The sequence below is a fragment of the Sycon ciliatum genome, chromosome 7, assembly GCF_964019385.1.
Source record: "Sycon ciliatum chromosome 7, ocSycCili1.1, whole genome shotgun sequence".
NCBI classification, from domain to species: Eukaryota; Metazoa; Porifera; class Calcarea; order Leucosolenida; family Sycettidae; genus Sycon; species Sycon ciliatum.
In genome coordinates, this window is record NC_088649.1 from 4,768,868 (window position 1) to 4,786,507 (window position 17,640).

General features: G+C 51.7%; 1 protein-coding gene across 1 annotated transcript in view; it reads left to right on the forward strand.

Moving 5' to 3' along the window:
- Positions 1-16,168, forward strand: part of LOC135820799 (uncharacterized) — a 32,106-nt gene extending 15,938 nt beyond the window's left edge. The window contains exon 7 of the mRNA XM_065333843.1: positions 12,928-16,168. Within this exon, the coding sequence (XP_065189915.1) occupies positions 12,928-14,633 (1,706 nt within the window). The 3' untranslated portion in view covers positions 14,634-16,168. The remainder of the gene's footprint in view (positions 1-12,927) is intronic.
- Positions 16,169-17,640: the final 1,472 nt, after the last annotated feature.

The window sequence follows — 17,640 nt, forward strand, 5'->3', positions numbered from 1 at the left end:
ATACGGAAGAGATGACAAGTGGTAGGATGTTTGCTTTGAAATCTCGTCTGGGGTTGATTTGCCGGAGGCTGAGTGGAATCATGCTATTTTAAAGAGATCAAGAGAAGCATAGATGGGGAAGTCCCTTAGCCGGTTTGTACGTGTTGTGGGTAGCTCAAAGGTTCGGGGGAACCTGAGCGTGCGAATGGGTTGTATACGGGGTAGGTGAATTGCAAGAAGGTGTGGTGGTGCATATCTATGATGCAGGCTATGTGCAAGAAGGATATGGGAGAGGGTACGGCGGCTGTTGAGTGATGGCCATTTGAGTCGGTGCAGCAGCACGGAGTGGGTTCTGTGTTCAAAGAGGGGGAGATGCAAACAGAGGCGAGCGGTGCGCCGTTGGTTGCGCTCAAGCCGGTCGTTCAGGGTTGTGGGGAGGGGTGAGAGAACAGTGCAAGCATACTCAAGAATGGGGCGGATGTAGGTTAGATAGATAGAGGAGAGAGCAGAAGTGTTTAACCCTTTCCGGACTGATGCCGCACATGTGCGTCAAAACGTCATACCCTGATTTCCTGATGCCGCATATGTGCGTCAAGTAGAAGCGCATACTTGTACAGTGCATATACATCACTGTTCAAATTGTCGTAACTCCATTGTCCTTTATCTGATTGTCGCGAATGATGGCTCATTGGAAAGGTGAGAGAATAAGCTTTCCAGTGGTATGTCGTTTGATATAGCGCGGTGCGGAATCACTGAGTATCGAAGAACGAAACACGGATACGCTTGAAATTGTTTCGAAAATTTGTACGCAGAGCGCTTCAAAGTGTGTCGGCGTGCCTCAAACAGGGACTTTCCCAGTGACTCATCGCTGCACAGCGCATGCGAAGTAGAGATCAAATGAATCGCTTGAGCTTCATGAATCTGCAGGACTTTGAATCATCGTTCTACGTTGAGTAAAAATTGAGAAACGATAACATTTGTGGAGGTGGGTACAGAATCTCGCTCAGGCGCAATAGGGCAGCTCTCAACAGGCTTGAAGGCCATTCTGTTGCTCCTGCCGGGTGTCTAGTGGCGATATTCAGAGAGAGAGAACATCTGTAGCTTTCCAATGCGACCAAAAAGAAATAATTACGAAACTGGTGAGTGAAATTAGATAATTTTCAAATGCATACTGGGACTATTGCGTATGGCAGGGCGGCCGGTGGCAGGAATCAGGGGATTTAGCACCAGGGCGCAAAAGGTTAAGGAATTGCGTAGTCGCAGGAGAAGGAACATCTTCCTGGTCGCTTTAGTGATGATGTAGTCAACATGCGAGTTCCAGCATAGATTCTGCTGTATGAGGAGGCCAAGATGGCGATGCCTTGAGGCCACAGTGAGGTTGGTATCGTTGAGTGTGATTGATGGTGGTCTGGGAGGTGGCCGGTTGGTGTGGTGAAAGTGGATGACAGTGGTCTTACTTTCGTTGACCAGGAGATGCCAATCCTTCAGCCACTGTGCCGCGGTTGTCACAGCTGACTGGAGGTGCTCTTCTGCCGCTAGAAATTTCTCATGAGCGGTAATGATGGCAGTGTCGTCGGCAAACTGGCTGCACTCAGTGTTGGCATTTATGCAGGCGGCTGGCAGATCGACTGTGTAGGCCGTGAACAAAAGCGGCCCCAAGACAGAGCCTTGGGGGACCCCCGCTGGAATGTTCAGCCAGGTTGATTTGCTGCTCTCCACTTGCACACGTTGTCGTCTGTTGGTGAGATAAGAGGCAAGCCACTGGAGGCATTTGCCATCGAGTCCGAGGTGGGCCAATTTTGCAAGCAGTCCTTGGTGCCACACCCGGTCAAACACCTTAGATAGGTCGAAGAAGCAAGCAATTACTGTTTGCCCGGCGCCTCTTTTCTCGGTGATCTGATGGATTAACCGAGATAGCTGCTGTGTGGTGCCATCGTTTGGCCGAAAGCCTGATTGGCCGTTGGGGAAGTGAGGTTGGATGTGCTTCGAGATGCGGTCAGCAACTATCCTCTCGTGTACTTTCGACGTCACGCTGAGTAGCGATATCGGTCGATAGTTGGAGGGCTCGGTTTTGCTGCCATTCTTGTGGATGGGGGTGACTGTTGCGTCCCTCCACTCTTGCGGAATAGTGCAACGATCGAAGGAGATGTTAAAAAGGGTTACTAGGGACGGCGCAGGTGAACTGGCTGCCTCTTTCAGTAGGCGGGTTGGTATGCCATCACAGCCCGGGCTCTTGACGGATCCAGGTTAGACAGTAACTTTGAGACCTCTTGGGCTGTTACTGAACAAATCAATGACTTCTCCAATCAGACTGTATTCAATATTCCATCTTCGGACAACAAGCACTAGCTCAAAAAAACACCAGCTTAGAGTTCAACACAACCGTTTCCAAACTCATCTGAAAAACATCGTAAACACATCTGACCCAAAACAAAAATGCAAATCACGAATATAGAACCAAAAGAACACCGTACGCACAGGTACGGGAGCACGCAGCTAGAACGATGATACATGTGAGACAATGGTGTAGTGATCAGCCAACAACGACCGCAAGTGCATTCATGAAACAGACAACTAGCCTAGCGGCAGACGCGCACTCATGCTTATGATACAAAGAACCAGCCACTGAGACAGTGCACAAAATAGCAACAAAGAGAGCAAAACGCTGTAGCACAATGCAACAAATAAGTAAACTACAAATGCACTACTGCACTAATACAAGACAGAAACATGATGCACAAATTCGAACACACTAAATCGAACATTTCCTCCCTCTCGAACGAAGTCAACTGAGAGAGAATTCACACAGATATACGCTAGAGACTAGTAGCTAATTATCATATGAAAGACAACAAACTAATCTGCATTCCTAAACACTAGTGCCATAAGGAAACTCACATCAGAGTTCGTCATGCTCATTATCACGCTCTTTTCAGTGTGATGTCATACTACGGCAGACACTTCATCGACACCTTTAGAGCTGGTGGCGGGTACACTGGCCGGTGTAACTGCTTGCTCATCATCTGTAACTTCCAGTGGTATGAGGTTGTGCACCGCGCGTCTGTAAGTCTTCCCCTGGATCACGACATCCACGACTCGCACTACGCCGTCCGGACCCGGGAAGACTTCACTCACGCGGCCAAGAGGCCACTTTCCTCTAGGCGTATCTTTCTTCACAACGAGCAGCACGTCGCCAACTTCCACCTTGCGCTTGTCGCCACGCCACTTCGCGCGTACATTCAGCCGCGGCACGAGCTCCTTCAACCATCTTCGCCACACTTCCAATACCAGCCGTTGAACGTAAAGCCAGCGACGCCGCGGGTTGACCACCTCCTGACGATCGGCATTCTCTTCCATAGCTGTCCTCACATCCATGTGGCCGATAAGGAAGCTCAAAGGAGTCAATGGCCGTAAGTCGGTGGGATCTGATGACACCGTGGACAAGGGTCGGGAGTTGAGGAATGCTTCGGCGTGAACTAGCGCTGTCATGAGTTCCTCATCGGTAATGTCGGCACGTTGCAACACGTTCTGCAGGGCTCTCTTCACCGACTTGACAATCGCTTCGAACACACCACCGAAATGCGGAGATGCTGGCGGGTTGAAGCGCCAAGTCGCTCCGCGATCAGCCAGATTCGATTCAATCTTGCTGTTGTCCAGGGCAACAACCGCCTCCCTCATTAGCCTCTCCGCAGCCACGAAATTCGTCCCGTTGTCCGAAACCACTTCCATTGGTACACCTCGGCGCTTCACAAATCGGTCGAATGCCATCAGGAAGCCATCGGTGTCCAATGACGTTGCCATCTCGAGATGACAGGCTCTAACTTGCAGGCAGGTAAACACACAAACCCAGCGTTTCACCTGCGGTCGTCCACGGCCTTGCTTTGTGTAGAACGGGCCGCAGTAATCCACTCCAACCTTTGCAAATGGTTGAAGAGGTCCGCTTGTGCGGAAGTCTGGTAGCTGGCCCATGATTGGATGCGCAGCCTTGGCCCATGTGCGCTTACACCGCACACAATCATTCCGATGACGCTTCACGGCTGACTTGGACGTTGTGTCAGCAAACCTATTCGCTGTTTCAAGCAGTGCGCGTCCTGCCAGGTATGGCGAGGCTTTGATGCCGAATACGAGCCTCAGGAACTCGAACGCTACGAGGTTGCCGTCCTTCTCCCACAGAAATCGATGATAGCACCTGTCTTCAGGTCTCAGCCTGACCTGCAAGAACATTTCCGAGATATCTGCCGCAAGAGCCACGGCATCCTTGCAGAACCGGAGCAGAACATGGACCATGTTATTCTGCAACTTCGGCCCAGCGTACATCAGCTCGTTGATGCTGGGATGGGTCCCGTTTCTAGCCGCTCCGTCGAAGACGATTCGCACTTTGGTAGTTGCCTTGTCTTCTCTAACAACGGCGAAGTGCGGAAGGTAGTTCTGGTTGGCGCTGACAGACGGCACGTCTTCCAGAAGTCTGATGTAGCCTTTGCTAAGATAATCCTCCAAGACTGCCGCATACCGTAGCTTGACGTCTGGCTTCCTCTCCAGCATCCGCATGAGGCTGGTCAGCCGGCCATTTGCCAGTTCGAAATTGCTCCGAACCTCTGGTCCAGGTCCACCGCTGTGCCACGGGATGCCGATCTGGAAACGCTCACCGTCATGGCTCAATGTTGCCGCTGTGAGGTCGTCCGCTGCCTTCTCGTCAGGAGTCATTGCGGGCGTATGCGGATGTGGCTCCATTCCCACAGCCTCCAGACTCCAGAACGTCTTCACTAGCTCATCCAGCTCCTCCTCAGCTCCGGAGCTTTGAGAGACGCCGAGTAGAGTAGTGCTGCCACTGCTAGACTTGTTGACAGCATTTGGGCCAAACAGTACCCAACCGAGGCGCGTCTTCCGGGCTGTCGGGCCTCCCTCCGTGGGGCACGCACGCTCCTCAAGAGACGCATGCATCTCTGCCGCGTCTAATCCGATCAACAAGTCGACGGCAGTGCTGGGATCCACCATCGGTGGCAAGCTCTGCAGGTGGCTCCAGCTCGCCTTCTGCTGCTCCCACTCGACGGGTGGCACGGCTGCAGTGATTGTGGGTAGCACCCATGCCTCCAGCTTGCCTTCGTAGGAACCGTCCAGGCTGGCGATAACAAGGCTGGCCTTTTCCGTTTCCCCGACGATAGAGCTGCCTCCGAGCACCGTCGTCTCCATGCGACACTTCTCTGTCGTGATGCCGAGACTTCGAACAAGACCCCCAGTGACATAGCTGGCTGACGAACCCGAGTCCAACAGTGCTGTGGCTTGTGCTGCCGTACTGTTTCCGTGGACTGTCGTCTGAATGGTCATGAAGGCTATGGTGTGGTCGGCACTGGTTGTACAGGCACTGCTGCAGGAGTCTTTCTGCGTCTTCTCATCAGGTTGGCTGGCCTTCTTCTGCTTGTCGTAGTGCAGCAGACTGTGATGGCCACCTGGGCACTTCTTGCATCCGGCGCTCTTGCACTCCTTCGCAAAATGACCAGGCTGCAGGCATCGCAAACATAGCCCCACCAGCTTCGCCAGGTCCCATCTCTTCTGGACGCCAAGGGTCAGGAAGTTGGAGCAATCTGCAAGAGCATGGCTGCCTCGACACTTCGGGCACGTCCTCCTGTCAGAAGCTGCGGTTCTGGGCTGAGCATAGGCAGCTCTTGATGGTTCAGGCTCCGTCGGCTCGGCTGCCTGACTGGCGTTTGACACCAAGACCCTGTGCTTGCGCTGCTCTCTTTGAGCTGGCTGCTGATCACCGCCAGTTGAGAGGCGTGCATCAACGTGCCTCGACTGATTCACCCGTCTCATCAGCCATTGTGACAACTCCTGGGCATTGCTCCTGTTGTCGTCATGGCAATCCATGTAGCGTGACAGCATGCCACGTGGCAACTTCTGTGTGACCGCTATATACAGCTCCCTGCCTGGCTGCATTCCAGCAGTTGACATGTTCACAATGACATTGCGGAGCTTGACAGCGAGCTTTTGCAGCGACTCAGTGTCTTTCTCCATGACAATTCTGGGCAGACTCATGAGTTCCGTCTGCTGACGTTCTAGCTCGCGCTCACTGCTTCCGTACCAAGCTTCCAACTCCTCCAAGGCCGCTCTATATGCACCAGGCCCATCCAGCACCTCGCATATCAGTTCCTCGGCCTTGCCACCATCTAGCGCCTCTCGTAAGCGAGCCATCTTATAATCCTCGGACACGGAGTAGTCATCATCCACCAGTCTCATAAATCTCTGGCGCCATCTTACGTAGCTCCTCTGCACGCCATCAAATCTGGGCAACTCCAGAGGCTTGACCTGATGTTGATTTATTCCTGCTGGTACTGGTACCTGCACTCTGTCAACCCAGTCTTGCACTCTCCTAGCACTGGCACACTGGTTGGCAGAAGGAGCCTGCAGTCCGGGATCAGCAGCCCTAGCAGTAGGAGTCTCAAAGTATGCACCACGTGCAGCGGCAGCCTCCCGTACAGGTTTGTGTGAGCTGGCAGGCTTGGACCTAGACTTGAATGCAGCTTGCACAGTGTTGGGTGCATGCCTGCTGTCACGGACACTTGAACCTGTCACTCCTGTGGTCAGCTCCGTGCTCTTGTCTGCACTCCGACTTGCACTGGTCTCAGCTGGCTCACGAACACGTTCCCTGTCCCCCTTGTGCAACACAGCGGAACTCGGATCTTGAGCACACTGCAGTGACTGCACACGGCTTTCAACAACTACTTTTTTCTCGTCGCTTTTCACTTCATCAGCCCCGTTGGCTGCATGTTCTTCAACGACAAGCACTTCTTCCTCTACGTGCTGCTCTACTAGCACATCACTCCCCTGTAGTTCAACAGCTTCCATAGCTGCACTATCCAGCGGAGCTTGAGGTTGCTTGGGAAGCCCGGTGACACATGTTTTGAATGTCAATCCCGAACTTTCATCGACTGGTGAGCTCGACCGCGATGCCGATGAGAGAGAGACCTGCGCAGCCCCCATTTCCAGACGAAATATCCTTCTCTCTTGCTCCATTTTTTGCTCCAAGAAGGCTCGCTCCATGCGAGCCATTCTCAGCTCTGCCTGTACAACACTTGCTCGTCGCAACGACGACGCAGACGAGCTGATACTACTGCCAACAACACTGGCTCTGGTTGACACACTGCTTTCAGACACGGAGTCCACGTCCGACAGGCTTCCAGGGCTCAGACGACTTTAGGGTTCATTTCCCTCGTCCTGAAACCGTACAGGCAAGACACCTTGGTTGGATCGCGAACTTCTTCTTGGCGCAGCCATGTCAATCCGGCTCGAAGGACCATATGTTACTGAACAAATCAATGACTTCTCCAATCAGACTGTATTCAATATTCCATCTTCGGACAACAAGCACTAGCTCAAAAAAACACCAGCTTAGAGTTCAACACAACCGTTTCCAAACTCATCTGAAAAACATCGTAAACACATCTGACCCAAAACAAAAATGCAAATCACGAATATAGAACCAAAAGAACACCGTACGCACAGGTACGGGAGCACGCAGCTAGAACGATGATACATGTGAGACAATGGTGTAGTGATCAGCCAACAACGACCGCAAGTGCATTCATGAAACAGACAACTAGCCTAGCGGCAGACGCGCACTCATGCTTATGATACAAAGAACCAGCCACTGAGACAGTGCACAAAATAGCAACAAAGAGAGCAAAACGCTGTAGCACAATGCAACAAATAAGTAAACTACAAATGCACTACTGCACTAATACAAGGCAGAAACATGATGCACAAATTCGAACACACTAAATCGAACATGGGCTGTTGTTTCAAGTGTAGTGAGGCCAGGGGTATTGGATGTGGGGAAATGAATGGAGGGGAGTTCCTCGTGGCACCCTGTGACTGACTGTTGGCTCTGCGAGATGAAGAAAGCGTTCAGGGCGGTTGCTTTTTCAGCGGGGGTTGAGAGAGTCTGGCCCTGGGAGAGCATGTCTGGCAGAGTAGGTCGTTGTGAGGACTGAAGGCCGCGCATCAGTTTGTGCAGGTTTGGTGTGGAATGGCTCGTCCCAGTGCCATTAAATTCATATGTAGACTTCGCGATTCGGAGAAGGTGAGTAACTTTGTTGTGTTGGGTGGTGTATGCTGTCCAGTTGCAGGGCGTTCGGGTGCGCAAGTATGCACGGTAGAGCCGGTGTTTTTCTCTGATGGCGTCAGTGAGCTATGGGTTCAGCCATGGCTTTGCGAGGTGGCTAGTATGCCTCGGGGAGTGAGTTACTGCACAGTGTTTGCGGGCGCAAGTGAGCACTTTGTCCTTCCATGAGTGCCACAGGTTGTCTTTGTTGGTAGTGTTCAGGGTGTCACCTTCCGGTAGCAGTTGTGTGCGTTCAATTTCGGCTTTCAGACTGCTGATGCTTTGGTTTGGCCATTTCCAATGGGTGGTGTTATGGGTGGGAGGTGGTACGGCTCGAGGGGATGCAGCGACTGGCTTGACTAAACCCCTGATGGATAGGTGGTCCGAGTTGCCGATCTGCGGGAGACTAGAGATAAGGACATAGTCGCTGTCTACATCCGTGACGACGAGATCCAGGCAGGATTTAGGGTGCCCATTCTGCACAAGAGTGGGGAATGTGACATGTTGGTGTAGAGAGCAAGTTTGGAACAGCACTGCTAGATCCTCGCCAACAGCATCTGTCGTGTCAGAGTGGCACCAAGCGGCGTTCTTTGCATTGAAATCACCGAGGATAATCTTTTGCGTTGTTGGTATGGCTCAGATCAGTTCCTCAAGGTGCTAACAGAATAGACGATGGTAGCAACGGTGTGGTCGGTAGATGCATGTTGCGTTGATGGTGCAGTCGTTGGCTGACAGTTTCAGCGATAATAGGTCAAAGCTGTCTGGGGTTGTTGTAGGGACGAGTTCATGAGGTATAATGTCGTTCATGTAAAGAATCACTCCTCCACCTTGGCGGTCTGGGCGGTCTGCACGATGTAGTGTGTAACCACTAAGGGCAAACAGGGACTCTGGGTCGTGCTGGGTACACCATGTTTCAGAGACAGCAATGACATCATAAGGTGGCGTTGTTGACGATACTATTGCTGACAGTTCATCCATTTTGGGGTAGAGACTGCGAGCGTTGAAGGAGAGGAAGGAGATGCTATTTTGTTCATTTTCGTTTTTCATATATATTACAAGTACGCTGATGAGTTCAAAAAGAACGAAACAGCATGCTGTCCGCAGATTGAGTATTACAAGTATATATATTTTTTCACTGAAGGTGCCTGGGGTTGATGCTGGTTCCAGTTCAGGCGTGGTCCATGGTGACTCCTGTAGGACTCTGGTCAGCTAGCTTATTTTGTTTTTGTTTTTAGAGGTATGTGGCTGTTGTGCGCCTGGGGGCGTCTGCTCTAGCTGGTGGCGTCTGCGTCTGCGACTGCGACATCCGGTGTAGAGTTTCCAGTCTTCCTCTGCTGCATTGAGCTTCTGCAGGAGTTGTTCGGCGCGATTTCCATCTTCCTCAAGTAGGCTCTCGTCGTTGCTGTCGTCTTCTGCTGCCGTGCGAGGTGAGCCTGGCGAGTGGCAGTACATGCTTGCACTGGGTGATAGTGCTGTTTGAATTCTTTATTCTCACGATGGCACCATCGCCAATAAGAGATAAATTGATGAGAAGGTGAGATTGTGGGTTAAACAGTTGGAAAGTGATTTACATCACTTTGAACTTTACAAGTATGGGAGAGGGTGAGCGCTGCAGGAGCAGATTGAGTTAATCAGCAGTGAGCAGATTTCTTGTTTGAAAGCAGGTCGGGAGGAGACGTCACGAATGCTAGCAGGGAGGGCATTGTAGTATTCTAGGGACTGTTGTTGTTGTTGTTGTTGTTGTTGTTGTTGTTGTTGTTGTTGTTGTTGTTGTTGTTGTTGTTTGAAATCTTTAATTCTCACAATGGCCTGTGGCCAATAAGAGAAAAATAATTACAGGCGCACGGAGCGGATACAGAGAGATCAAAGTTTAGCTGCTTGCTGAAGCAGTAGCGATGACAATAGGGAGTTTATCATAATAAAGGCTGGGCGCAATGGAGTTGTTGTTGTTTTTGAATTCTTTATTTTCACGATGGCACCATCGCCAAAAAGAGATAAATTGATGAGAAGGTGAGATTGTGGGTTAAACAGTTGGAAAGTGATTTACATCACTTTGAACTTTACAAGTATGGGAGAAGGTGAGCGCTGCAGGAGCAGATTGAGTTAATCAGCAGTGAGCAGATTTCTTGTTTGAAAGCAGGTCGGGAGGAGACGTCACGAATGCTAGCAGGGAGGGCATTGTAGTATTCTAGGGACTTGTACAGTGGGGAGTCTTTACAGCGATCGGTTCTGGAGGGTGGGAGGTGCCAAGTGCGTGCGTGTCGAAGGCTGTACTGGGCCGTAACTTGAGCGAGGGTGTTGAGCAAGCGTATGTGTTGTGGGGCATATTGGTATTTTATGGAGTGAGCAAGAAGGGTGAGCTTCACTTTGCGGCGAGAGAACATTGTCGGCCATTTGAGCCGATGGAGCAGTGTTGAATGATCCAGAGGAGTGTAAAGGGGGAGACGGAGGCAGATTCTGGCCGCCTTGCGCTGGATTCGCTCAAGACGGTCAAGGGCTGCGATTGAGAGCGGGGTGACAGCAATGCATGCATATTCAATTATAGGCAGGATATACGTTTTGTAAATGAGAGAGAGTGATTTAGTGTGTAGAGTTGATTTGAGCCTAAAGAGAATATTAAAAGATTTTACGGCTTTCTTCAGCACAAAGTCAAGGTGGGCTGACCATCTTAGGTCGTGCTGAAAGATGATGCCGAGGTGACGATGTTGTGTTACTGTTTCTAATAGGGTTTGGCCAAGTTTTATTTCGGGTAGTCGTGGTGGGGGTCGGTTAGCATGGTAGAACGGGAGGATGACGGTTTTCGTTTTATTGACTAGCAGGTGCCAGCGCTCTAGCCATTCTGCTGCGGCATCGACGCTTCTTTGTAGCGCAGCCTCACACTCAATGTAGCTGCCTGCAATGGCAATTAGTGCGGTGTCGTCCGCGAACTGGCTACACGAGGTTGTAGCATTTTCACAGGCAGTGGGCAGGTCAATGGTGTATGCCAGGAACAGAAGTGGTCCCAGGACCGAGCCCTGGGGCACTCCTGCTGGTATTGGTATAAAGACGGATGTTGTGCCTTCAACCTGCACCCGCTGTCTGCGTCCTGTCAAGTAGGCTTCGAGCCAATTGTGAGCCTTGCCGTCGACACCATAGTGGCTCAGCTTTTTCAGCAAGCCTTGATGCCATACACGATCAAAGGCTTTACTGAGATCGAAGAAACACGTTACAACATGCTTCCCCGCATCCCTAGCTGTGGATATCTGGTGGACGATCCGTGCGAGTTGCAGTTCGGTCCCGTCTTGTTTCCTGAAGCCGGATTGGTTGGAGGGTAAGTGCGGTGCTATGTGATTGTACAGACGAGAGTGGACTATTTTTTCTTGTGTTTTTGATATTATACTGAGCAGGGAGATGGGTCGGTAGTTGGTAGGATGGGAGGGGTTGCCCGACTTGGGGATGGGTGTAATAGTTGCGTCTTTCCAATCCTGTGGTATTTCTCCGGTTCTGAAGGACAGATTGTAGAGACTAGTGAGAGATGGGGAGATTTCCTTTGCAGTTTCTTTCAGGAGCCGAGTTGGGATGTTGTCAAAGCCTGGGCTCTTGCCAGTGTCTAGACTGCATAGAAGCTTCTCGACCTCTTCCACTGTTGCTGCGATTGTATTTAGAGTATGACTGATGTCAGGGGTAGTGTTGATGTCTGGTGTAGTACAGGTGGTCTTGTCGATGGACTGTTGGCTTTGGGAGATAAAGAACTTGTTGAGAGCTGTTGCCTTCTCCATAGCCGTGGCTGCAGTGGAGTTGGCTGTCGATAGTGTGGGAATTGTTTGCTTAGGCGGTTTTTTCAGGTGCTTCAGTAGACGGTGGAGGTTTGTACCCGTTGACGTTGTTTGCTGGACAAAGTCGGACTTAGCCTGTCGCAAAAGAGCGGTTACTCGGTTACGCTGGGCTGTGTACAGTTTCCAATCTGAGTCTAGTTGGGTCGCCTTGTAGGTGCGGAACTGTTTGTGCTTTGTTTTGATCTGGCTGAGGAGATCCTTCGTCATCCAGGGACGAGTGGGCGTAGAATTTTTGCGGGACTTGCTTCTGGTCACTTGGCAGTGGTGCACGGCTAGTTTCAGTATCTGGTCTCTCCAGAAGTTCCAGAATGAGGTTACTGGCTGAGGGTCAGTGGGATGTGGATCGTACTGCAGATTGCAGGTAGCAAGAGCTTCACGCAGGGACGCAATGCGTTCCTCGCTCCACAACCAGTATGTGCTGGAGGTGCTTTGCTGTGTAGTACTGCTCTCATTTTTATTATTATTTGTATTATTGTTTCTGTGGGTGGTGTGCTGCTGGGGTCGTATGTTGCCTTGTATGACAACATGATCAGAGGCACCCATAGGGGGCAGGCTTGTGATGGTGATGTTATGGCGGCTGAGGCTAGAGATGGCCAGGTCCAGGCACGATGTAGGTGTGTGTTGGCGTTGTTGTTGTTGTTGTTGTTGGATGGGCAAGCAATTTTAAGTAATGAAGGGCCTTGTATAGGGGAGAATGGAGACAGCGATCAGCCCGCGGAGTTAGCAAGTGCCAAGTACGAGAGCGACGTAAATTATACGAAGGTTGCACGCTTGTTGTGGTTTTTGTTGTTGTTGCTACTGCAGCTACTGCCTCTCATCGTCGTTGTTTCAAATCTTTATTCTCACGATGGCCTGTATTGGTGTTGTTGTTGTTGTTGTTGTTGTTGTTGTTGTTGTTGTTGTTGTTGTTGTTGTTGTTGTTGTTGTTGTTGTTGTTGTTGTTGTTGTTGTTGTTGTTGTTGTTGTTGTTGTTGTTGTTGTCGTTGTTGTCGTTGTTGTCGTTGTTGTTGTGTATTCTGGTGTGACACTGTCCAGCCATAGAGCTACGCCAGGAGCCACAGGCGCCAGCAGTAGAGTCGGGAGACTCCAAGGACGAGGGGTACACTTCGTATAACACCTGGGATGAGAAGATCGAGATGCCCAGCAGCAACAACTCTCGTGCCAGTCGCAAGGGTCGCTCCAGTCAGCGAAGCAACAAGAACCAGCAGCGCGCCAACCAGCGCAAGCAGAACTCCGCCGTGACAGCACTATCAGGAGGTGCCCAGCTGGAGCACTCCGACACAATGCCTTGCGAGGATGACATGGACAATATATCAATTGCGGACCCTAACAGCATTCGCCGCGTCTCCGTGATGTCATCAGTGGACCTCGGAAACGGCCCGGATATGGATATGCCCATGGACGGACCGACCCTGGCAGTGCATCCCGGCACATTCATTCCCCAGCAGCAGTTTCAGCCGCAGCAACCTGTCAAGTCTGTGAATAGGAAGCGTTCCCAGCACGGCGCAAACCCACAGCAGCCCCAGAATCCGCAGCAGCCACCGCCCGGCATCGGTCCGCAGATGTCTATCAACCGGAGGCGCTCCCAGCACGGTGCGAATCCGCAGCAGCTCCAGAATATTATGAACCAACAGCAGCCCCTGAATGTAATGAGCAGACAGCAGTCGCAGCACGGCATGAACCGGAAACAGTCCCAGCACGGTGTGAGCCAACAGCAGATCCAGAATGGTATGAACCGACAGCAGTTACAGCACGGTATGAACAGACAGCAGTCACAACACGGCATGAATCGAAAACAGTCCCAGCATGGCGTGACCCAGCAGCAGGCTCAGCGCGTCATGCACCCACAGCAGTCCCAGCGCGGAATGCACCCGCAGCAGCCCCAGCGCGGAATGCACCCGCAGCAGTCCCAGCGTGGAATGCACCCGCAGCAGTCCCAGCGTGGAATGCACCCGCAGCAGTCCCAGCGCGGAATGCACCCGCAGCAGTCCCAGCGTGGAATGCACCCGCAGCAAATTCCCAACGGGCAGCAGCGTGCCTCCCAGCATGGCATGCACCCGCAGCAGTCCGTTAACCGGCAACAGCGCGCGCCCCAACACGGCATGAATCCGCAGCAAGCTGCTAACCGACACCCCCAGCAAGACATGAACCTCCAGCAAGGCGCTGGCAGTGCCGGTAATGTCCAGTTTGTCAACATTCCTCCTGGCGCCGAACACATGCACACTGATGTAAGCTACGACACGTCACTGCATACCAGTGACTGGCCCGAAGACGCAAGCAATGCGGCGGCGTTGAGCTCGACTTACATGTCTCCCGTGGTCGCCTGCGGTTGGGGTGACGACCAAGCGCCGGAGTCGGCCATGCCTGCCCCACCTGTGCCAGAGCACCGTCCTGCCGCGGCCAGAGTGAGCTATGATGCCGGAGTGCACCTCATGGAAGACCTGCCACCGCCACCGCCGGCCGGAGAAGACGGCCAAATAAGCTATGAAGCGTTTGAGCTGGAACCGGTGCAGCCGCAGGTACACCAGACGTCGATAAGGCGATCGCATCTTCAGACCCAGTACTCTACGGTCAGTACGCAGGGAGGCAACGCCACCCAAGCTCCGCCCCAAGCGGTGCCGATGATCCAAGAACCGCCCCCGTCCCAGGAAAGCAGTCTCAACTTCGTCGCCGGCTTTGGACAGCCGCGCAAGAACTCCTTGCGCCACAAAGCACCGCAGGATGACTTTGAGTGGACGTAAGCAGGGCACGTGCAGTGAACTGTGTTATGCAGATGCCATGACGATCTCTCGACCTGGACCTCTTGTTTACAATTGTGCGTCGCACCCCGTGGTCCGGTTACTATAGTTACACTTCAGACCGAATAAAATATTTTCTTTTTGCTCTCGGATAAGGTTCCTTAGCCGTTGTGTGCACGCAGGCAGGCCGACACACCGAAGTGGACCCAGTTGAGTTGACAAGCAATGCACAACTGCCTGGGGCTGGCTTGACAAGTTACTGCTGAACGTTTGGTGCTCAGCCGGCATGGTGGCGCGGGTCATCTCTGGCCAGACGGTGCCTGCCAGTCTCCTGACAGTGTTGTGATAGCGGAGCATCGCGAGCTGCTGTGTTGTGCGTAACGTTGTGAGAATAAGTACTCCTGCTGCTGGAAAAGCAAGCCGGCAATCAAGATGGTTTCCACATCCGCACATCCGCTCGAGCGCTTGCGGGTATTGCCGCATGTGGGGCGGGCTGTGACATGGCGACGTTTTCGTACGCGGCCCACGAGAACACATTGCTTTGTCGACACTTGCACTTCACTATTCGCGTCATGATGGGGAGGTGGAAGAGAGACTGGCCGGCCCGAGTGGAACTGACAGATTCCCCTGATCAATGCAACATTCAATCACACTGCCTTTTTTAATAGTATTATTTATCTACCATTAGTTTTATCTTGGTTCTGCTCTCTCCGTTTGCTTGGCTATCGTGTGTGTGTGTGTGTGTGTGTGTGTGTGTGTGTGTGTGTGTGTGTGTGCGTGTGTGCGTGTGTGTGTGCATGTCACCAGTCTTGTCCAAGAAGGGTGTCCACCTCGGTGTGTCAGTGCTAGTTTTGTCCCTGTTGTTGTTGTTGTTGTTGCTTTTGGAGCAACTTGTTTAAAGCCTACTATCCCGTACACAGAGTACAACGCTTCGTGCATGTCTGCTGTGTTTGTCTGCTGTGTTTGCTTCATTAACACACCCCGTATGTTGCTATGTTTTACAATGATTTTAGAGGAAATTGGTGTTTTCGACGGCTGATTTTGTTTGCTGATTGCTGCTGCTGTAAGAGAATCTTCCCTCCTTCCCCTCCCTCCCCCGCCCCCTCCCTCGACCATCTCTGTGTGTGGCTATGGCAATGGTTCCCCTGGCAACTGTGCCTTCGAATTCAATATTCGAACGCAACGGGTGTGTGTTGTGTGCTGCTGCTGTTCAGATCTAGATCTCCTGGGCAATGCTTGGTTCAGCGGTATCTATATGACTATGTCCCTACATACGGTTTGAGGAGAGAGAGGTTTCATTCTTATTCCTGCGTTTCGTTTCTTCGTTCTTCATTCTCTCCTTGCTACACTGCGATGTGTGTGCGCGCGCTGTGCTCTTCTGCGCGTCGTTCATACATTCATTCTCCCGTACACTGGAAACTGTCAGTCTAGGGTTCTGCAACATTACACAAGGCCTTTTGCCTTACCCCCATTGGCCGACCTTCTATTCTCGGTGTATTCATTGTCAGGGGCGTCACAAGGCAGTGTGGAGTGGTACAGCGGACTGCAGAGGAGTGTGTGGGGGGGGGGGGGGGTGTCCCTCAGGGAAACAATCGGATTTTACTTTACCATGGCATGGGCTCGGTGGATCGGGACGGGTGGTCCGCCACTAATTGAGCACAATACGGTAGAGTCGCGCGCTGAATAACGTGGAGCCCAAGAACGTCCAGCCTGAAATACTAAGAACGCCACAGCCTATTTAAAAGTTAAGAACAGCGGTGTTGGTTTTCTGGGAGCTTGTGGGATACATAATTATGATTCAGTATGGATTGTTTCTTAGGGGGTGATTATATGTGCAGCTCCAGCCCGGGCTGGTCGACAGGCGGGCCAGCCCGCCTGCAACGGGATCTCGGGGTTATACACAAATGCACACAAAACCTGTGGTGCGTTTACATGGCAAGCGGGCTGGCCCGGCGAGGCGGGATCCCGCCCCGAGCCACCCGGGATCCCGGCTAGGCGGGCCAGAAAAAGCACATATAAACAGACCAGCCCGGGCCAGAGTTGTATGATTATGGTGTCTACACTGCATTCATGCTACAAAATAGGTACTTTTACCTTTTGAGGGAAGTTTTAAAGAGGATTCCCGATATTGTCTTGAAAATCTATGAAGCTTTTTGTTCAGCAACAAGAAGGACGTCCAGTGAGCACTGTTTATTTGTCGACATGCAGGATTTACATTAAAAAAGAAGGGGAACTACTTGCAAAATACTTTGATATGGACGGCTAAAAATGTGAAAAACAGGAAAAAGAAATGAGGTGATACAACACACCAAACATGTGCCACAGCGCGAATAGAAATTAGCAGAAGAATACATTGTGTGAGAAAAAAAGTTTTTAGTTTTTAGTTTTTTTTTGAGTATGGCTTGCAGCCCTGCGTTTCAGCCCGGGGCAGCACACTACAGTCGTAGTGTGTTTGCTGCATACTCACAACGGGCTGGCGTGTGCTCAGCGCATATAAACTCACTGCGGGCTGGCGATCAGCCCGGCCTTGCACATGTAAACACCCTTGGCGGGCTGGCCCGCTCGCTCCAGCCCGGGCTGGAGTTGCACATATAGGCCCCTAAGAACACGCTATAAGAACACAGTTACATTGCTGAAAAATAAGAACGTCCCAGGCGCCCTTGGAAACATCGTTCTTGGGCACGCGTCTCTACTGCAGTCTTAAAATACCCCTACCAAGAGTGCAGCTCCAGAGCAACGCGGCGGCGGAGTGACGGCAATTAATTTCCTGGATTGCATCAGGATGCAGGAGTACATGAAACCAAGAGTAGGAGTTGCACACTCTTGTTTATCTACTCTTGATGAAACCCAGAGTACGAGTGTGCAGCTCAGATGGGTTGCTGTCAGCCTGTCACGGCGAAATTCCGGGATTACATCATTTTAATAGTGCGTACAGTACTCAGTAGCGTAGCTCGGGCAGCAAGACGAAATTCGCGTTCGCGTTCGCTCTCCAAAGAAAGTCGAACTCAGT